We start from the raw sequence: 23,067 nt of genomic DNA, 5'->3' as shown, positions 1-23,067 counted from the left end.
CTCTCTCCTTCAGAACCATTTGAAAGTAAATAGAGCCATCAACAGCCAACTCTTTCCAGCAGTCAGCACTGTTACAGTGTTGTTTCTCTCTTTTGCTTCTAGCCTCGACCAGCTTTAAGTGTCTGTATCTAATCAAGCCTCTCTAGCCCCATTATCTCTCCCTCTCGCCCTCCCTCTCTTTTCTTCATTCCCTCGCTCTGACCTTACAAGGGAAGGCAGCGGGGTTGATGTCATAGAATGAAGAATGTTGCAAGAATTCGGCGGAGAGTGAGACAGAAAGAAAGAGAGTCGGAGGGGGGGAAAGAAAGGAGGAGGGGTCTGGCTGGACAGTCTGAGAACACACACACGCGTGTGAGGGGTGGGCACAGAGAGAGAGAGAGAGAGAGAGAGAGAGAGACACACACACAGAGAGATAGAGACAGATAGAAGGGGAGAAAGAGGGATAGAGAGAGAGAGAGAGGGTGGTGTTTACATAGTAATACACACGTCCCGATCGAAAGTCAAACGAGAAGGAACTTGTTTGGAAGAATGGTGTCACTCCTTTTCCAGAGGGGCAGGGGGAGGGTCTAACAGCTGCAGAGGAACTGAAAGGGGGAGAAGGAAAGAGAAGTTACTATTATAGACAACTCTGACTCAAATTTGGACCAGGAGAAAAGGACATACGAGAAGGGAGAACTCAGAAAGGTCCAGATTGGAGCGTACACACAAGGTAATGATCTTATGTAATGCTATATGAATTTTAAGGACAGGAGATTTTAAGAGAAGCTTTCTTTACCTATGAGGCAAACTGTCATCGGTTACCTAATAAGCTAGACTGTTTTAACTTATGGTATCACAATGAGTTACAGGCATGCACAGCTTTATAATTTAATCTATGAGGATAGATGTATTTTTTGAACTGACACAAAACCACAAAGAGTGGAATAAGTCATATGATAGCCTATAGGCTATAGAACTATCATGACAGTCTACTTGTTTTGCAGCTTTTTAGAGCTGTCAGAGTGATAGCTGCCTTTACGTGGGTGTTGGCCTGCCTTTGGCCTGACATTGATTGACTGTGCACGGGAATGCTGTGAAAATGAACAAAGCGTCCTAGGACTCTCCGACAGAGATGGATAGTGGAGATAGGAGAGCCAGAGTATCCAGGGATATGCGGAAGCGTCAGCCGGAAGTCCAGAAGCTACAAGTTCTATGAGCAGGAACAGAACAGGGACCTATCTGTCACTGAGCACTGTCACAATTAGATTACCCACCTGATCTGGCGTTTAAGAATAACCACAGGGATCTGATTAGGAAATATATCTTTTGACAGTGGGTACTACCCCCTCTCCACTTTCTCTACCTGGTAGAGAGAGATAGTGGAGAGGGGGAGAGCGAGAGAGAGTGGGGGGGGGGGGGGGGGGGGGGGGGAGAAATACATTGTTTTATTTTGATTGTCTTGTTCCACTTCTGCTTTGGCAATGTAAACGTACGTTTTCTCAGAGAGAGAGAGAGAGAGAGAGAGAGATACACACGCACACAGTCTGATAAAAAAAAAGTTAGGCCTATATATAATACACTCCTTTGGTTTAAATGCATATAGGCCTATATGTCCCAGCTGTATTCAACTGCTGCCAGCTAACAGCTTTGGTCTGAATAGGCCTGTTGTTAATACATTTCCATTTGATTGCAATTTGCAACAAACCCTAATAGCAGAATAGTTTTTGGTGCTTTAATATTATTTTGTGTGTGTGTGTGTGTGTGTGTGTGTGTGTGTGTGTGTGTGTGTGTGTGTGTGTGTGTGTGCGTGTGCGTGTGCGTGTGTGCGTGTGCGTGTGTGTGGGCGCGCGCGTAAAAGAATGTGTCAATACATTTGACTTGACATGTATTTGCTTGAATGACGGTGTGCCAAGGAAGGATTCATCAGTGGTGTCATAAATATGCGTCATCCAGTCCAGCAGAAATGCTCTCCAGACTCACCATGGGGAACTTTGGCGACTTCCCTACCCTTTGATGTGCAAAACTGCACCGTTATTGTCAAGTTAAAGTCGCCCAAGTAACAAAACGTTGATGAAAAAAGGTTGTCCTCCTCCTGGCTTTGAGTTGACGCGTGAAAGCAGTGTGACGCGATGACAGACAGGGCTCCGTGGAATTTCCGCTTGTTTGTGACGTCACTATCGTATCCTTGGTATGCTCATTCTCTACCCACACACACACACACACACCCAGGCTGCTCAAGCTCGCAGGTGAGTGAATTTATGAGCCGCTTCTCTTAGCATCACGACAGTAATAATCTATTGAAACGATTTACAATAGAAATGACAGTCGGCGGACATTGCGTTGTTAAATCTGTACTTTTTGAGCCCAACTACTCTTATCGCTTAGCTAGTTTATTGTGTGTAGTACTAGCGTTAGCCTTGTTTCTCAGCTGGCTAACGTTAGCCAAATGTTTGAAATAATATCTCCATCGTCATAATATACATGTTTTCGTGGTGTTATTTTTGCCCTACGTTATGTTACTGTCCTCCGTCGGTTGTTGGCAGTTATTGTCTCCAGTTGTTGTCAGCTGTCAGTGAGTGAGTGTGCTGGACTGCAGTTGTGTTGCCCACCATGAACTATAGCCTGAGATTTAGACTCGTAGATGTATTTATCGATTCTGACATAAATACATCTACGAGAGTCTAAATCTTAGGCTAACCATGAACCATAATGTGGCATGATGTTACCAGTGGGTGACATGATGCCAAGATGTGGGTGGTTGGGTGGGGCTGGGCAGCGTATGATGTCCCATTCAATGATTGATTGATTAACAGTTTGCAGAATTACAGTACTTTTCAAGTACAACTCAATACAAAAACTGTTAACTGTGAGTGGACGACACCATAAAGCATTACACTTGTTTACAATAGGGCCCACCATTTTCAATTTATCAAAAAGCACAAAGCAATACAAAAACTGTTACTGTGAACGACACACTGATAAAGCATTACACTTGTTTACAACAGGGTCCACCCTTTTCAATTTATCAGAACATTTAGAGACGTACAAATATACACATCTATACACAAAAACAGGAAATCGTGTAGGGAGGTAAGAAAGGGAAAAGAAACATATACAGTAAGGGGGAAAAGGGGTGGGTGGGGGATTCAGATTTTACGGGGGCTAGTTTCGAATTGCAGCCGTCCGTAGGTGCCCTTTGAGAGTGGTTTTGAAGGAGTCAAGGGATTCACATGTCTTAATGACTGTTTGTAGGGTGTTCCACATTTTTTCTCACAGTTCTGTATGTGTTTCTAGTAGAAGTTGAACTTACCAGGAAATTCTTAATTCTAGATGACATCACATAAATATTAAGATACATATTACTGAGATGTGGGGAGAGGTTATATTTTCTCTAGGTGTCCTAGCTCAGCATTTACCGGTACATTGAGGAATGAATCATGTGTAGTACTGTAGCTTCTTATGAAGACTTGCTCCCTATAAGGACATGTGTGATGGAGGAAGCATGTGTGCTTGTTGCGCAGCACTCTTTCTCTCTCACAATAATGAGTGATGTATGCATGTTGTGTGATTGTGTCAGGATTTTTTGCCTCAGGCTTAAAAGCGTTGAGTGTTGCACTCATGGATGTGTCTACCAGTCAGACAGATATACCGGTATGCCATTTAAAACAGACCACAACTTTTGAGACTGTGCGAATCCTGTGATTAAAAGCACAAGAAGGCAGGCAGACTGTTGTGCAATGCATTTCCGACTTCTTCTTCCTTCAGTGTAATACTTGTGGGGGTCTGGTCTGGTGGGGCAGTCTCCACCAACACCATAATGACCTGCGTTTAAGAATAACTTGAAGTGAGACGGCTCGGCTGAGCGTTAGTTTGGGGTTTGGGTGGTGTCTTCTTCTCCGTGTGAGAAGGCTGAGGTTATGTTTCTACTCTTCTTTGCTGACGCCTCGGTAAATTGGAGATTGCGGGTGAACATCTTTGAATGGATGTGTTGGCTGCCCATTATGACTGGGGTGACAGAAAGGTCTCCCTAATTGTAGCCTCCATAAAGTCGAGCTATTTCAGTGCAACTTCTTTCCTTCTTTCCCTCGCCATTTAGTCTCTCAAGCCAGGCTATCTCTTCCACCGTCTTCAAAGTTAAAACTCCATCCTGTAAAAGTTCAGAACAGGAAGCTGTCACCTGCTCTACTATAGACCAGAAGGGTATTTAACCAATCATGATGCTTGCTGTATTCACAAAAATGTATTTTAAAATTTCTTTAAAATATGTTTCTGCCATCTAGCAGCTATCTAGCTAGCTAGGCTTCAGGAAATTTTGGTTTCTGGTAGGACTTAAGACTGCAGAGGCGAAACGGAAGTGGCAGGACTTTCACTTTATTTTCTGTTCATTTTCCACAACTTCTGAATTTAAGATTATTTTGCGGAGGGATTCGAAAATTGTGCAAGCCAACACGTCTGTCCAGAGAATTCTCACCAGTCATCCCATGTTTTGCTGTATCATGTACATTGTGTTTGACTTTCCTGACACTTTTCATTAGCTCACATGACTGCACTTGGTCATAATAAACAGGCAAGCAGTTCTATGGGTTGGCGGGCGGGCGGGCGGAAGGGGTGGGGTTGGGGGGCTGACAGGGGGGGTCTGTAATTGTCACGCTACTGTACTGTACTGTAGCAATATTGCAACAAATGTTGGCCATTTTGTTCACTTAGTGTACCTGCTGTTGATAGTGGGAGAGCTCAATGAATGGCCAGTGACCTGTAAGATTGGACTCAATTACGGCGCTTGTCCCTCATGAGTAAGCCTCGGCCCAGACAGACTGACACGCTTTCCCTGGCCTGAAAGTGGGTGTGCCATTTAAATCTTAACAATGGAGTTGGATCAACAATGGGCCAGTCACACTGATAGAATGAATGAATGGCCATGTCAGGAGTTACTGGAAGTACTGGAAGTCAGAAAATGCTGTTTTGTCTGCAGTCTGTCTGAACAACAATGGCACATGGTGCTGTTTAATATGGAATTGGTTCATTCATTTAATCCATATGGTCAAATAGGGGTCACCGAGCTGGTTTTAACACCAGACTGGCCTGCTTTGGCAGATGCAGTAAACAAACTGACTTGGGTTTATATATATATATATTTTCACCTTTTTTATTTTATTGAATGGTACATATTAGTATAACTGTTATTGTAATGGGACATATTAGTACAACTGTTATAAGTAAGTACCATGTATTTCTGGGAAAACCTCTTAACTGCAGTTTGAACTAGAAAGGAAAAAATAAATCATGTTAAGATGGCGCCATGTTGGGCCATGTGAGAATGCATTCGGTAGATATAATTAGGTCCATCACACAGCAGCAAAATCAGGTCAATTATAATTAGACACTAATTAAAGAGGCAGTTTTCGTTCCATTAGGTATCCTAGCTGCCCTTCTTGGCTTCTTTCAGAGCGTATTAGGCCACAGCTTCATGGATATTTTGCACCTTTCTTTGCCGCCCGTGTGGTTACTGTCAGGAAAGACTCCAGAAATAGACCAAACAGCCAAGCCACACATAATAACAGCATGTACTACTACAGCACTTTGAGGTACTTTCCATGGCCAAATAGCACAGCTTTAGCTGATCTGTGTGATGTGATCCACTGTTGTTTATGTTTAGACTATCTGTGCTCTGTGCACACAAATTGCACCTTGCATTTTGCACCATTGGCTTCAATTACTACTAATAACACCGGAATCACACACTTCAACTAGAAAAAAATGCCCTTCTGGGCACAGGTCTCCACCAGGAGGATACGAGTGTGTGATGTTTGGCAAAATGTTTAGGAGTAATATAAACATGTTTTGTGTGTGTGTGTGTGTGTGTGTGTGTGTGTGTGTGTGTGTGTGTGTGTGTGTGTGTGTGTGTGTGTGTGTGTGTGTGTGTGTGTGTGTGTGTGTGTGTGTGTGTGTGTGTGTGTGTGTGTGTGTGTGTGTGTGTGTGTGTGTGTGTGTGTGTGTGTGTGTGTGTGTGTGTGTGTGACACAACTTGGCCTGTTGTAGCGCCACCATGACGCTGATTTGAAAACTGTCAAGTGTCATTTCTTCCTCAGCCTAGTGGGAATATGCATGCACAGTTTCACCGCAATCGGACGCTGCGTTGAGGAGTTGTGGCGATTTGTACAAAATGGGTACAAAACTTTAGAAGCCAATCGTAGCCAATCAGGGTGGATTATTATGAGAAATCTGAAAGACCTGTTTCGTTGAATGGCTCTAGAGAGACTGTGTACCCATTTGCGTGTTGTTTGGACAAAGTATGTAGGTGTACTGTCCAAAACATTTTTTTGCACAAAGCGGCCTCCTGGTGGCGCTATAAGAGGCCAATGTGAAAACCTTGGGGCAGAGGTTCAGCTGTGGCATTCAGGGAGTGTGTGTGTGCAGAGTATGGCTGCGATCAAGCTAACGGTGCCGGAGATTAGCTGTCCACAGACGGACGGACACACGGACGGACACACACACACACACGGACAAAGACAGACGGAGTGCAAAACATACTAATATGGCTAATATGGCCTTCGGCCTGGTGGAGACAATAATGAATGTTGTCATATACTGCAGTTTAGGACTAAATTAATATTGAAACATCAAATGAAATTGATCCATAAATAGGATAGGATAGCATAATAGGAATGTTCATTCCTAGATACAAATGTGCGAGACCTACAGCCGACACGACAGAGATTCCGTAATCATGCGTGGACTCTTCAAGTAGCCTTCCAGTTCTCTTGGGTATATACACACTGCCCAAACATGTGGAAATCATAACACAGTTAATAAGCTCTGGCGTATTATTTACGGTACATTATTTATGCAGGGGGGGGCCCCAGTACTGTAAACTACACCCATACCATCCGCTGTCGTGGCCTTAACCCATTTAGGCCTGACCTCAACATTTTTAAAAAATCTTCTAAATCCTCCATTTTTCTGAAATAAATATTTTCACGATTTTTCAAAAATAGCAGACCTACAAGCTCGTAGCGCGCCACTCGGTGGCGCGCTATGAGCTTGTAGATCTGCTATTTTTCAATAGCTAAATTATAACATAATGTTTAAAACACCAAAAGGGGTTCCCGCCCAAAATGGGATAAGGCAGGACTGATGAAACACAGCCATGACCGTGACGTGAAAGCAATTGGAGGGGTAGTAGGTGGAGGTGAGGTTGACGATGAGTTGGAATGACGTACTGAGCTGAAGGCCGGGACTGAGAGAGTTTGTGGACTCAAATACGTAGTTTGTAATTATGTAGTAATCTACACTTCCTTGTATGTCAGTGTTGCTCGCCGAAGAGTACTATTTTCAATTAAACAAAACATGACGTGTCGTCGCGGTTGGTCAGAACTTCAGAGAGACCAACATTCATGTATGGCCGCAATGGAATTAGAAATGAGGAAGAAGAATGGGGGGGGGTGTGCACTGCGCTAGTGGTGATTCAGCCAGTTTGTGCATATTCTGCGGAGGCACAGAGCGTGTTGTGACAACGCTGGTTGGATTCCAACTCATGACTTTTATTGCGCGTCATCTCTCATCTCGCGCCATCTGCCCACACGTTCCTGTTGCATGAAGCAGAAATGCACTAGTCAACCCCCCCCATACATATATATAAAAAGCTACACAAGAGGCAACAGGGCGGTTGTGAACAGGATGAAAAATGAGGAAGAGGAAAGGAGGAACGATATAATGAAAGAGAGGCAGAGAGAAGCCAGGTGATGTCATCGCAATGGAGTGTGCCAAAATGTGTTCCTCAGCAGCGTTCTCTCATCTCTGGGATCAGGTTTCATATGGTTTTGCAGGGTCCATGGGGGGGGGGGGGTCGGGCACTGGGGGGGGGGGGGGGGGGGGGTGGTCGTCATATAGGAGTAGGACTGATCTCATCGTGTTGAATCCCCATGACCATATCATTAGACGCAGCAAATGGAATCGAACCTCGAGTTCTCATTGCCACTCCTGAATTATTGAAAAGACTTTTTGCAATGTAATTTCTCTGAAGTGATCCCCCAAGGTAGCTCTCAACCGTTCCTTATAATGAAGGGGTTGCAAGCATGTGCTGTAATGAATAGGCTAGACTCTAGATCAAAGCTTGTTGCCCACTCTTTGTCAAAGTACAGATTCTCAAACGAAAGCCATTAGCCTATATTGATGAAAGTCTGCCTGGTAATGCCCCGTGCAGAGCAGTCTGCTGATATTCAGTGATGTGAACCTGATTAAAAGCAGCAGGTTTATCTTGGCTCTTGGCTGTTTGAAGAAACGTCTCTTTTTAAATGAAGAGTCTGGGCAGAATTGAGTTGATTAAGCCTGTTTCTAATTTATTATAGGTTAAATCACACTTGAGTAGCAGGCATCTCTGGCCTTCTCTTGTTTATTTTTCTGCATCAAGACAGAAAGACGGCATATTTGGGGGCATTATCATGTAACATAGGGGACCATGGTAAACCAGGAACAGACGAGCAGTACACTTACAGTTGGAGGCCATCGATATTGTCCTTTTCTTTTTGCTGAGGTTTGCGTGATCTGCGCAAAAGGACAGTTAACCCATTTTGGGCGGGAACCCCTTTTGGTGTTTTATAATTTAGCTATTGAAAAATAGCAGATCTACAAGCTCATAGCGCGCCACCGAGTGGCGCGCTACGAGCTTTGTAGGTCTGCTATTTTTGTAAAATTGTGAAAATATTTATTTCAGAAAACTGGAGGATTTAGAAGGATTTTTTTAAATTTTGAGGTCAGGCCTAAATGGGTCAAATGATAAGGGACAATATCGGTGGCACCCAACTGTAGCTCCGTGTACAGGGGCCTCAAGTACTCCTTCTATTATATCGTTTGTTAGCTCTTTTTGGTTGTTACCTGTGCCATACCTCAACTTGGAAAATCTGCTTCTTGTTATCCTGCAGGCAGCGAGGTAATTCACTTCTCTCCTTTGGACCCGGACCATCCTCTGCCAGTATTTCATTTCAGCAATTTTGGTGAATTATTTAACTCCACTAGGGAAACACAGCTAAAAGTGCTGCCAGTTTGTGGCTTTTAGTAACTGCACTTAGGAGGAGTTAGGAGGGGGCACTGGGGTGTGAACCGGACATCTTTTTTTCGTTTCTCACCCTGGTTTCTTCTGAGTGCTGAAACGTTTAAGGTTTGAGTGATAACATGTAATGGCAAGCTCCAGCATGACAGCTTCGTCTCTAAAGGAAAGTGACGTTCTGTTGAAAGATAAGCTGAGGTCATATCAGCAGCAGTAGATCACAAAATACTTTTTAAATTGCTGTTGGTCTTTGTCTTGTCAGAACTCGAAAGCGTGACTCTGCCTTACAGTCAAAAGGAAACATGAAACCTTCAGCTGATTGTTTCAAGCCAGTGCTTCACTTCTCAGATGGTATTCATACTGTCAGGGACATGGATTTTGTGTTGATCGTCAAGTCAGGAATCAATATTAAGTAACACAGTAGACATCCGTTAAGTAACACAGTACTCCATGACACCGTTTGAACATGACATGTCTTGCTTTAGTGCACACAACACTGTTCTTAGACTGTGCATCTTAATTAAAAGGTTATATGGGAGTCGTGCTCCACTTGCTCTACCAAATGTAAGCTATATGTGTAATGAGGAAAAATTGGTCTTCCAAACCATGAGCCCTTTTGGCAGACAGATGAATTAAGGTTTAATAACACACACAGCAGCAACCATTTTAGAGAGTGTGTGAGATCATGTTCTTGCGATGCTTTAACACCAGCCGTCACATCGGTGTGTGTGTATGCACTGTAGTTATGTAAGGGTCAACTGCAACACATGAATGTGAGAGAATGGAGTTTGACCTCATAATTGTGTGTGTGTGTGTGTGTGTGTGTGTGTGTGTGTGTGTGTGTGTGTGTGTGTGTGTGTGTGTGTGTGTGTGTGTGTGTGTGTGTGTGTGTGTGTGTGTGTGTGTGTGTGTGTGTGTGTGTGTGTGTGTGTGTGTGTGTGTGTGTCCAAAAGGTTTTGATGGGGTAGTACTGGTCAAAATCTTTTAATTGGCATTTGGCACTACAGTTAGGCCTACTGAGAAATGTCCACAGCAAGCTTGTTAACATGTTGTAGCAATGCCAATGAAAAGGAATAGTATCAGCCAGCGAGCCAGTAACTGTTTGTTGACCTCCTACCTCCGGCACCCATGCTCAGGCCACACCCATATTTGAACTTGGCCTACATTATTTATGTAGGCACACCTGTACCGTTTTGTGATTGCGCCATTGTGCTGAAACAATCTGTCCATAGACATGTATGTACAGTATGTATGCACCAAATGGACTCAAAAGAAGAAAACAATACCAGCCAAGCCATGTTGTTATGGCTATTGTCTGGTAAACAGTGAATTGGGTGTAAATGCTTTTCTTTTTTACATGCCATACATATACTGTAAACAAAACTCTGATGTTGGCATTTAAAGCAACCAAAGGTATGGCTCCCCCATATCTTGCCAGCATGATTGAACCCTACAAACCCTCCCGCGCACTCGGATCAGCCAACGCAGGGAAGCTGGAAGTACCCTCACTAAAAACGCCGGGACAACGCTCCACACGTCCCAAACTCTTCTCCCTTCTGGCCCCAAAACTGTGGAATGCACTTCCCGTTGCAATCAGAACTGCAGCATCACTCCCGATCTTCCGCCGTAGTCTGAAAACCCACCTTTTCAGACTCCATCATGGCCCATAGCACTTACCCTACCCCCCTTAGACAGCACTTCTTAGACTTATATAGCATTTGAAACAGACTTATAGCATGTCATGTAGACAGCACAATAAGTGCATTGTATGTAGTCATAGCACTTCATAGTATATAGTGTATAGTAGTCATAGCACTTCATAGTATATATGTACAGCATAGTATAGCATATATGTGTAGTTTATATGTATAGTGTCATTATATAGATATGTTCTAGTTATAGTTTATATGTATAGTGTCATTATATAGATATGTTCTAGTCACGTTCTTAGCTTACGCATGTTTCGCGATAAATGCTTTTTACATATGTGATGTATTCCCATGCTTTTGTTCTTGCTTATTGTAAGTCGCTCTGGATTAAGAGCGTCTGCTAAATGCCTAAATTGTAATTGTAATTGTAACATGTCATGAAATATACATACCACAATGGAAACAAGTCCCCGGGACTTTCTTTGTGTTATGCTTTTAGCCCAAGTGTGTTATAAATTATTCAACCAATTAATCAAAAACATCTGTATGTTCCCCCAAACCAAGTCAAGTCTCAAGCCTTTGAGACTGTCCACACCAATGCAACTAGATTAGATGTCTTTATTAATATCCACAAGGGCTAATTGTTTTGCTCAGGTCAATGCATACATTCAGGACAATACACAAATACAATAAAACACCCAGCAAAGTACTAGTAAGATAATTCTAAAATGTAAAAGCTATTTAAAAGAATGCAAAGTCTCTCTCCACACCATGAAACACTCATAATGTGTGTGTCTAGTCACAAGTCCTTGCAAACAAAACGGTTAAGTTGCGACTAGTTGCATAAGCATTGGAAAGAAATGGAAAGAAATAGAGTCTGCAACACTGGTAAGGAATAACTCGGCTCCACTAGTTTATTAATTCAACGTTTCGATCACTGGGATCTTCTTCAGATAATCATCTTCTTCAGGAAAGCCAGACAGATAACCGACATGCATCCACATGTGGATCATGCAACACACATTTGCATTATTATTATTGATCTGACTGAAAACATGCCATTCTTTTGTACAAACAACTCATGTAGGGTGCAGATAGGGACCGGTGATGCTTCCAAAGAGAATATCTTGTGGTAGTGAGTGAGCACATCATATTTGAAGTAGCTTAAGTTCCAAAGAGAATATCTTGTGGTAGAGTGAGCACATCATATTTGAAGTAGCTTCCAAAGAGAATATCTTGCGGTAGTGAGTGAGCACATCATATTTGAAGTAGGCTAAGAAGAGCTAAAGGTGGAGGAACCGGGGCAACAAGCATTTGATTGCGGTCGTCACCCATGCAGGGGCCAGGGCCAGTGTGGCCTTGTTGGAAATGTGTTCCAACTGTGCGGAATTCTCAGATAGCGATGGCGAGGTCATCATGTGTTTTAATATGGTGATTTATCTCTGGAATTTTTGAGTGCCACCATGGAATGCCAGTGTTTTTTTTGTTTTTTTTAACATAGCCTGAGGTTGGCCTCAAAATACACCCACGTGCGTGCGTGCGTGCGTGTGTGTGTTAATATGATTTTGTTTGGCTGCAATTGCATTAGAACTAGTTATAATCCAATGCCCAAACCACAACTTTGAAAGACACTGAATAAGACTTGTCTTTTAATTACTCCTCCTAAGCTTGCTAAGAATGTTTTCTGCATGTGTCACCACCACAAGAGACATGACGTTACACATCATGCCATCCTAATGGCAGTTGTACTGCACTCTGACATTTGTTTTGTCAGTTGGTTTGGAGCTGTTGGACTCGACACTGCACTTTGCAATGTAACGGGTTTCTTTTGAACTTTAAACAGTTGACTGATTAAAGGGAAATCCCATCCGTAATACACATCTGGACGTTTTCCTTATGCGGCTTAGAGTTTTGGCTGTAAATGGTTTGTTTTGATTTGAATTCCTAAAAAGCCCCAAGACATTCTACTTCATCATTTCAAAGCCATGGGTTATTCTCAGTAAGAAGCCATCAAATGACATTAAAAGCCAATCCATTAGTTCTCTGAGCTATGTTTAACTTTACAAGGAATGAAGGCTAAGTTGTACCTCATTGCATGACAGAACAATGACGGAACAATGTATTTTCATATTGAGCTGAGCATATTATTATATATAATATAATGACGTCATTGACATGTATAATTATATATATTATGTTATTATAAATGTATAATAAGAATATAATACGCGTAGTGTCCTCCTGATGATATGACTGAACGGTCAATTCAGGTCTGCTCCTTTTTCACCAGTCTACACCAAATCTCTTTGCCGAAAGTAGCCAATCCACAAGCTCACGATTCACTAGTGCTGCACTATGATGAATCTAAATGATCTAGATTCAGACACCGCTATGTTCTCTCATTTCTAAATTTGAGCAAGAATCGTGCAGCACTAGTTGGCTGTCCAACTCATTTTAGTTACTCTTGTGTTTTTGCTACAAGAGAGAGACTTTAAGTTTTAACCCCTTTTAACTAAGCATTATGTTATACTTTAGCTATTGAAAAATAGCAGATCTACAAGCTCATAGCGCGCCACCGAGTGGCGCGCTATGAACTTGTAGGTCTGCTATTTTTGAAAAATCGTAAAAATGCGGCACAAATCTTTGAATATATATTCTTTCAGAGCGAACGTTTGTTTTATTTCGACGTCAGGCCTAAATGGGTTAAGTCGAGCACTTTGATTAAAGCCACAGTAGTGGGTTCCAGGTGCCACATGTAGTAATGTTCAGCAACTACAGACTAAAGACAATAAATAGTTTAATGGAAAAAAAAATTAGAATCGAGAACGAGATCACAATTCTTGTGGAGGAAAATCTAGATTCACATTTGAGCACGAATCGTGCAGCACTACTAATCACCACAATTCTACTCACCGCGAGCTTGCCGAATGTCCATCCCAGAGACGTCCGCCCCAGAGTTAGGCGCCCTATTCATGTGGTCAAGTCTTAATAGCGTGGGGCCGACTGACCACTGTGTTCTTCTGCTCTGTGTGTCCTCACCTCAGATAAAGCAACAAGATGGAGGAGTCCAACGGCAGCAAGCCCTTCATGGTGACGTCCTCCCTGAACTTCAAAGTGACCACGCCCTCCTTCTACAACCAGCCAAAGAAGTTTGCCTCTGTGACTCCGCCGCGGCCCAAGAGCATGACTCCTCCCGACGCCCCGTCGCCGACGCCGGTCGGCTCGGGTGTGATTGGTCGGGTCGGAGAGATGCCGCCGCCTCCCCCTTCACTCTGTGAAGGTACCCATGCTACTTTGTTGTTGTTGTTGTTATCCCATTTTGACCTGAGATCAGATTCTAAAAATGTCTTCTACATCCTGACAGTTTTCTGAAAAAGCTATGTTTCTATGTCAGTCGTTCTTCGATTTTTCAAAAATAGCAGACCTACAAGCTCGTAGCGCGCCACTCGGTGGCACGCTATGAGCTTGTAGATCTGCTATTTTTCAATAGCTAAAGCATAACATAATGCTAACACCAAAAGGGGTTCCTGCCCAAAATGGGTTATGCAAATCTTACATATTATAAAAGCTCAGCTCTAAAATTACGTTTTTGTTTTTCTTCCAAACCCTAACCTCCCCAGTTAGTGTCTGCAGATCTGTATGATGGGTCCCAAAAGCAAGCCGTAGTAAATAAATATGTGCTTTAAATGCAAAAGGATATGGGGCCAGGCTAGGTTTTAGTTTCCATATCAGCAAAAATATACTATGGTTAAAATACTACTAAACGTTTGACATTGCAAACGTTTCTTCCAAACCCTAACCTCCCCAGTTAGTGTCTGTAGATCTGTATGATGGGTCCCAAAAACAAGCCGTAGTAAAAAATATGTGCTTTAAATGCAAAACCTAGCCAGGCTAGGTTTTAGTTTCCATATCAGCAAAAATACTATGGTTAAAATACTACTAAACGTTTGACATTGCACGTGTATCTTTGGTGGGACAGGCTGCTCCTGCTCTCCGCTCCTTTGGGAGCATAATACTGTAGCCTGTAGGCATACATACTGTACATACATTACAGTAGTAGTAGGTGAGCACGGCATACGGTGCATAGTCAGCAAATTGAGTCAGACAGTTGTGTAACAGGACTTAATTCTCTTGTTGGCTTCCGTTGTATTGGTTCTCAGATGATTGTGTGTACAAAAAGGGACAGTTACACAATATACAGTACATTCCCAGCATCGTATGATAAATTAACACGATGAAATGTCTCATAATATGAATGACCGCCGGTCAAGACGACGGACGGAGAAGCGCGAGAGTGCAATGACCTTGAAGATAACGTTGTGCTATAATTTGACAGAGCTCGTAACCAATAAAACCTCCCCGTTTTCTGCCAGACTTGTTCCCGCCCCCTCCTCCGCCTCCTCCTCCGCTGGATGACGAGCTGCCGGCCCCTCCCCCCGAATGCCAAATCACGCCCCCCGCCCTTGACGCCCCTCCTCCCGCCTTTCCCGCACCACCTCCAGTGGCCGACGACCTGCCCCTCCCCGCCCCTCCCGAGGATATCGCCTGTCTGCCCGCCGCCCCCTCCCCACCACCCCCTCCTCCCTCTCCTCCTCCTCCTCCTCCTCCCCCACCCCCATCCGTCGTCCCCGCCGCCTCCGGTGGCGCCGTGCCCAATGCTGCCGTTGGCAACGCACAGGTGAGTTGGAGATATATCTGCAGCGCACAGGGTGGCTCACCGCTCTTTGTCTGTCTGTCTTGTCTGCATGTCGCTTCTGCTGACCCTGCGTTTTCCGATGCCAACATTACCATCAGCATCATTTCAATTTGGGGGACAAGTTGAGGGCACTGTCACACACACACACACACATCCCTTTGTGACTCACCACCAGAGAGTTTGCAGGAAATGCTGCTTCGTGGAGATATAGGCCCCTAGGACAGCTCAGATGGAGACAGCATAGCGGGGTGAGGTTCTTGCGGGATTTGATCCCAGGCCAGGCTGGGGAGTATCTGCGGGACCCAGAGACCACGGTGGGTCAACCACTGTGTCGTCATCCGGCCCAGGAACGGTTGTTTTCACACATTTCAGGGTCGGCTTGAGAACGTCTTAGAATTTGGCTTGCACGGTTTATGGGACTTGATAGGCGGAAATATCGCCATGTTAACCCATTTTGAGCGGGAACCCCTTTTGGTGGTTACATACATTATGTTATAATTTAGCTATTGAAAAATAGCAGAACTACAAGCTCATAGCGTGCCACCGAGTGGCGCGCTATGAACTTGTAGGTCTGCTATTTTTTTTTAATCGTTAAAATGTGCCTCAAATCTTTCAGAAAATTGTCATGATTTAGAAAACATTTTTTTTTTTTTTCGACGTCAGGCCTAAATGGGTTAATGACTTGCAAACAGAATATTACACATCCATGTCATGAAGATTTTTTGTAGACTGCCGTTTTTGGTAAAGAAACAGTACTGCAGTGCCAACTGCCAAAGATTAAATCTGAAGACTATTCATGTTAACGGGAGTTCTGCTGTGTGAAACTCAGAACAGGCATTCTTGGCAGTGGATAAAACTTGCAATTTAAGTGTTGCATTAATTTAATTTGACTTGCTGGAATGAAAATGCATAGTGCCATGGAACTAATTTGGGCCTTTTTCAGAAAAGGGAGGAAAAAATGTAAGATGCTATGTGGTTTCTGATTAGAGAACTTAGTTGAACTTTGGAGTAACATAAACAAACATACTGGTGCTCTTCCTAAATGCCACACTAATAATTACAATAATTCAACTTTTTCAAAAAATCTGAACTTCAAAGTTCTTATTTTTCTCAAGTGGTACATTTGGTTGCAAAGCATAATGCATGCCTGATTTATACTGGTAATAGCAGATCTACAAGCTCAGCTGTTTTCAGTATGCAACACCGGTGCACAACCAAGTATAAAACACCCTCGGCTTAACCCATTTAGGCCCGACGTCGAAATTTAAAAAAAATCTTCTAAATCCTCCAGTTTTCTGAAATAAATATTTTCACGTTTTTTCAAAAATAGCAGACCTACAAGCTCGTAGCGCGCCACTCGGTGGCGCGCTATGAGCTTGTAGATCTGCTATTTTTCAATAGCTAAATTATAACATAATGTATGTAACCACCAAAAGGGGTTCCCGCTCAAAATGGGTTAAACAGCAAACATCCATCAAAGCGCCACGCTCAGTTTTGCAGCAGTGACGGGACCAACCCATTGAACAGGGACCAGAAGTATGTCGGGACAAGAGCTTGTTTCAATTTCAGAAAGGCAAACGATGCAGAATCTGAGTCAAACTGGTGTGTGAAGGTGTCCTCAATGTACAGTCTTATTACTTAGGACTGCTACCAGCATAGCTTCAATGATAATACCAATTATGCTCGACTATTCTTCTTGATGAATTTAGCGTCCTGTAAGATACACCAATCACTTCTTTTTTTTTTTTTAACTTTTTTTTTTCAGTTTAGGCAACTTCACAGAATTAAAAGCATATATTTTTCTTACAACTGCTTTTTTTTCTCTTTTTTTCACAACCTCAGCTGTTTCATACCTTCACAGAATATATATATATATATTATACACTCATACACACAAACAACTTCACATACATTTACAAGTATTCACAATAAAACAAGGAAATAAAATACAAGTATTCACCATAAAACAAGGAAATAAAATACAAGTAGTGAGACAAAAACAACAGAGCGTCTGTAAGCAACTGTAAGCCTGGTTTAGGCTTCGGTCACAAGTATGTGTATTTTTGACAAGACAAAAAAAATATCAGTCGAAAATACGTAGATTTTTGTTGCCAAAGCATGATTGAGGTTTAGTGTCACCATCTGTCATCCTCCTCTCCCTGCACCTTTGTACTCCTATGGCATCTGCTTCCTTTCATCCTGAAACGGTTAAGTTCAGTATATCATCGCTTCCGGGTGGAAACCTGGGTTATCTCCATATCTATGCGATTTTTATTACATTTTTTGAAAGATTTGTTTTTGGCTTTTCTGCCTTGATATTGATAGTATCAAGTGAAGACTGACAGGAAAGAGGGAGAGAGAGAAGGGGAGAGACATGCAGCAAAGGTTGTCATGAACGGCACTCGAACATGCATCTACAATCTCACAATGTAGATTTGTTATTTTTGCACATTTTTGAACAATTTGGATATTTAACATTTCAGAAAATGTTCGCCCATAGAGATGAGGCCAAAATGGTACGACAGGTCAGAATCAGTTTTATTTTTCATATTAATAGTTTACATTTGTAAATCAGTGGTTTTATAAATATTTAGCCGGTGAAAAGTGACTAAATTATAACTACATTGGAACACAGATTTTGGACACGCAAGGTTTCCGCCCGACAGCAACAACATCGTGTGTGTGTGTGTGTGTGTGTGTGTGTGTGTGTGTGTGTGTGTGTGTGTGTGTGTGTGTGTGTGTGTGTGTGTGTGTGTGTGTGTGTGTGTGTGTGTGTGTGTGTGTGTGTGTGTGTGTGTGTGTGTGTGTGTGTGTGTGTGTGTGTGTGTGTGTGTGTGTGTGCGTGTGCAAGTTTTGTGACTCTGTTTCATCCCTGTGTTTCTGCTCCTCTGTCAGAGGGGGATGGAGAAGCAGACCAGTTTCGACCAGCAGCTGGATTCACTGACTGACCTGCTGACTGAGATGGAGACCAGAGGACCCTTCAACCCCAAGGTAGCACTGCAGAAGAGAAGAGAGAGGGAACACGCACGGAAATAAATGGCAGGAAAGAAAGAGATGGGGGGGAGAAATTGTAAAGAAGGAAAGGAAATCAGATTTAATGAGGCAGGGCTGTGGAGCACAGCTCAGAGATTAGCTGCATCGACACAAAACCATGACAGGTTTCAGAGCACAGCTACAGGAGAACATGAGTGACGACGAGGCAGGGAGCAGCGCAGAATATAACTAAAACCACTGCAGACTTTGAGTCACAGGCGACTCGCTGTAGGTATTCCGCACCCCCAGAGATGGAATGATGTGGTCAGAGAGAGAGGGCGAGAACAGAACAGAAAGCAAATAGTGGAAATAGTTAGGAGAAGGTGCCAGGGGTTGGTTGGTTTTTGTCTCCGATCAGCGTTTGTTGGAACTCTGTGCTGATTGAGCCACAAACACAACAAGCAGGAGGTCAGAGCGAACAAAGGCAGAGGGCGAGCTAGGCGGTCAGTGACTCACGCTGAGCGGGGAAGAAATGCTCAGTGAGAGCGAGTGATGCATACACAACTGACTGGAGAGTGTTGTGATGTGTGTGATGAGGGCAGATTGTACTGCCAGGGATCTGGTGAGGGAGGGGGGGGAGAGAGAGAGAGAGAGAGAGAGAGGGCCATAAAAGGAGAGTGTTTTTATCCAACTGGGAGGAACTGGTTTGTGGCTGCTCCAAATAACCACCAGAAAGACACATTCACGTCTGATAAGCTCAAAACCGTGGAGTCCCTCCAAATTGTTTGCTTTAGTTCAAGTGCCTCTTTGCTCAATGTTATTAAGGAGAGCTGGCTGGTTGCAGCCTCTTGGCGTCCAGCGCTGCACGCTAGCACTGAGGAAGGAATCGATGGAATTTTAATAACTTTTCTGATAAAACCCTCATTGCTGTGTTGTCCATAACAGCCTCACATATTGCATACTCTATCTGACCCATTGACTTCAGGGGGAGCTACAGAATGTATTTAATCACAAATTGCATCACAAATTGCATCGTTGTAAATGCTGACTCCTCGTTCATAGAAGTGTTTCTTTCTGTCCACAGTTACCAAGCCAGTATTCTTCAGCACCAGCACCAGCACCCAAGCCCCCAGCCCCTCCTCCCACGGCACCCAAACCCTCCCTCTCCTTCCTGCCTCCCCCGGAGATGGGAGACAAGCCCTCGCCGCCACCGTGGGCGGAGGAGCTCAAAGCCAGAACCAACCGACAGGGCAGTAACCCAGCCGTGGTCCCCAAGACCGCCTTCGGAGGGAGACCGGCCACCTCAGCCGCTGCCCTGGCCCAGAGACTCAACCAGAATTTGAATCACAGCTCCGCGCCGTTCGGCAGTGGGGCGCCCAAGCCTGGCCCCGTCAGCTCGTTCTCTCCTGCGCCCGCTGCTCCTCCTCCGGCCCCCGCCGCCTCCTTCCCTCCTCCGCCCGCCGCTCCCCCGGCCCACGCCGCCTCCTTCCCTCCTCCGCCCGCTGCTCCTCCGGCCCCCGCCGCCTCCTTCCCTCCTCCGCCCGCCGCTCCTCCGGCCCCCGCCGCCTCCTTCCCTCCTCCGCCCGCCGCTCCCCCGGCCCCCGCCAGCTCCCTCCCTCCTCCGCCCGCCCCTCCGCCGGCTCCACCCACCAACGTGGCGCCTCCCCCGGCCTCCAACCACATCAGGAGTTCTCCTAGTCTGAATGTGGCCCCGCCTTCTTCTCAGCCCAAGACGATTTCATCCTCCTCCTTCCAACAGCCAGCGAAAAGCCCTCCTTCATCAACGGTATGGTCCTGCATATTTCACATATGGGGCATTTAGTAGATATTGTCCTTTAGACTAGAGCACCGGCTCTCAATGTGGGTTCCAGGTGAGGGGTTCCAGGGGCTCCCCAGCTAAATGATTCATAGGTAGGAACCTCGTTTGCACTCTCAGTTAAATAAACACTGAGGAGTTTAGTGTAGATGGGATCCCAGATGTGAAACTTGTTTCGGTCTTAATATCAAACTGGTGGTCCTTGAAATTAAAAACGTTGAGAATCACTGCTCTAGTGGGACACAAACACAAAGTAAAACTGCTTCAAATGCTGCAAACAGCTTTATAGGTTTAAGTTACTATCGTTGCCAGCATCCTGTAAAACAATGTACAGTCACACTTTGCTACCCTTTGATGTTGTATACAGAGAGCGGTGTATGTTCTGCATCTTGTATGACTGCAGGTACAGTACAGTATAACTATAATGTAGGTTAGCAGTCAACAGGAGAGCTACTGTACAGTACTCCATATTTTAAAACATGAAACACGGGTCATGCGCCGTGCAAAGGTTTTCAGAAGCCATCTGTCCAACCGTAACTAACCAACACAGCTCTATCATCAGAAGAATGCACTTGCCTCAGTATGCAGGTTTGAACTGGTATAAATAATGGATATTGCACACGCCACATCACTTACACGGCGGGTAGACCCAGCCAAGCAATCTTTGACAGGTCAAATAGGTCTATCTGTGCCGTTGTAAAGCACTGGTTCGCAACATGGACCCAGGGGTCCTTGGGGGGGGTTGAAGGGCCTCCAGGTAAATGATTGATAGTTGGGAACCAGATAAAAGGGATAATAAATAAGTCTAGAACCTTGGCAGAGTACTTGAATGAATAGTCTGTGGAAGTGTGGAGGGAGTGCTGGTAAGCTCGGCCCTAGCAACCAGACTCCACGTTGTTGACCCTATTCTGATTCTGGTAGTGGGATTATAAGGATATTACTTCAATTAAATGTTAAGTTTTGAACCGACGGTAACCCTAATCAGTGGTAGGAGAATGGAACTGCACAGTAGAGGAATCTTCTTTTGTTTTTTTTAAATGTTTTTTTGTGGCTTTTGCCTTTATTTTATATTTTTTATGGAGGGACAGACAGTAGGCTGACAGGAAATGGAGAGAGAGATGGGGGGAAGACATGCAGTAAAGGCCCTCCGGATCGGGAGTCGAACCCGCGGCACACTGCCAGACTGGATTACCAGCCAAGGTGCCTGGACCATTGAGCCACGGCCCAGGCCCTTCTTTTGTTTTTTAATTGTTTATGTGACTTCCGAATTACAAGTACAAGTGTTTTAAAATTATTTGAATTGAATTGAATTTGAATTATTAAAAGTATCTGTTACAACTGCCTTTTAAGGGTCCGTACACCCTCAGGGTTAAACACGAGGGGATTTCACCGCGTTAGTAGTAGTAGTATCAACTCTACACCAGTTACTATGTCTGCAGTGCATTTCCCTTCCTCTTGTTTCCTGTTTATTTGTGTACATGCATCCTGCCTTAAGTTGAAATAAGGTTTTCAGTTCTTGTGTCGGCGAACCTGCTTGCCTCATTGTACTCACTGAACTCACAATAAGGAACACCTGCCGTATTGTTCTCATGTTAATGTGTGTGTGTGTGTGTGTGCGTGTGTGTGCGTGTGTGCATGCGTCACTGTGTGTGTGTGCGCGTGCAGCCCTCTCCCCCTGGTCCAGTTGCGGTCCCAGGTGGTGGGGTTCCTTTCACCATGAGGGACGTGGAGGAGCTGGAGAGAATGACCAAGGACTTCATCAAAGACATGGACACACATGCGCCAGTCATCACCTCGCCTCCTACAGGTACACTGATTGATTGATTGATTGATTGAAAAGGTTATTCACAGTATGTAGAATGGGTACATTTCAAACAAAAGCACAGGTCAGTACAAAAACTGCTGCGAGGATGAAACCAGAAAAGCACTAAGACTTATTTACAACAGGGTCCTCCATTTTCAATTCAGAACATTTAAAGACGTACAAATATACACTTTTATGAAAAAAAGGAAAACTATATACAGAAATTAAAGAAAGTTAAAAAAGGGAAAAACATGTATAGCATGGGGAATACGCGTGCACACTCACGCGCGCGCACACACACACACACACCCACACCCACACCCACACCCACACACCCACACAGAGTACAGTGCGTGTGTGTGATTGTGCAGTTTAGAGCTATTGAAACCTTTCATTTAATTCTGAACACGAACTGCATTTAATAATAGTCAAGACATTGAAACAAAACGCGTCTAATTTCCCCAAGGCTAATAAAAAAAAAAGAAGATTGATGCCCGTGATGACATTATGTAGCATAATAATCAGGCTAATCATTCTGTTCATAATAATCGCACAGCCCTCCTTTGGTCCAACCATTGTGTACATTGTTAATCCACCCTGCTCTCGCAGAACATCTTAACCCATTCTGGACGGGAACCCCTTTTGGTGTTTTAAAGCATTATGTTATACTTTAGCTATTGAAAAATAGCAGATCTACAAGCTCATAGCGCGGCACCGAGTGCCGCGCTACGAGCTTGTAGATCTGCTATTTTTTAAAAAATCGTGAAAATTGTGGCACAAATCTTTGAATGTATATTCTTTCAGAGCGAATGTTTTTGACTCTGCTTCCGAGGGGTTCCTGGAATAACATATTTTCAGATGGGGCTCGTGGCCAATTATATATCATTTTTGGGGTCCTTGACATGAAATATGGAGCACCACTGATATAGAAACATAGGTATTTCAGAGAACTGTCAGGATTTATAACGACGTCGGGCCTAAATGGCTTAATTACTAATCAGTAATTTTATTGCAACCCACATGCGCACTCTCTCCACTATGTCAGTGATGGGCAAATCTCAACCAGAAAACCACCAGCAAGAATCAGGAGAACTGCATGATGTC

The 23,067-nt window shown here is 44.0% G+C and overlaps 1 protein-coding gene across 3 annotated transcripts in view; it reads left to right on the top strand.

Moving 5' to 3' along the window:
* The first annotated feature begins 412 nt into the window (after window positions 1-412).
* Window positions 413-23,067, top strand: part of zyx (zyxin) — a 31,855-nt gene continuing 9,200 nt past the window's right edge. The window contains exons 1-6 of one of the 3 annotated variants that reach the window (XM_079503547.1): window positions 413-709; window positions 13,719-13,954; window positions 15,048-15,352; window positions 18,266-18,361; window positions 19,428-20,129; window positions 21,825-21,966. In XM_079503547.1, coding sequence (XP_079359673.1) covers window positions 13,732-13,954; window positions 15,048-15,352; window positions 18,266-18,361; window positions 19,428-20,129; window positions 21,825-21,966 — 1,468 coding nt within the window. In that variant the 5' untranslated portion in view covers window positions 413-709; window positions 13,719-13,731. Of the gene's footprint in view, window positions 710-1,922; window positions 2,226-13,718; window positions 13,955-15,047; window positions 15,353-18,265; window positions 18,362-19,427; window positions 20,130-21,824; window positions 21,967-23,067 lie in introns of those variants that run through there. The other 2 variants (XM_079503548.1, XM_079503546.1) reach the window with 2 other exon arrangements.

This window comes from Electrona antarctica (genome assembly GCF_951216825.1).
Source record: "Electrona antarctica genome assembly, chromosome: 6".
Taxonomy (NCBI): Eukaryota; Metazoa; Chordata; class Actinopteri; order Myctophiformes; family Myctophidae; genus Electrona; species Electrona antarctica.
The sequence above is the reverse complement of the archived record's forward strand: the minus strand, read 5'-3'. Positions and strand labels throughout refer to the sequence as shown.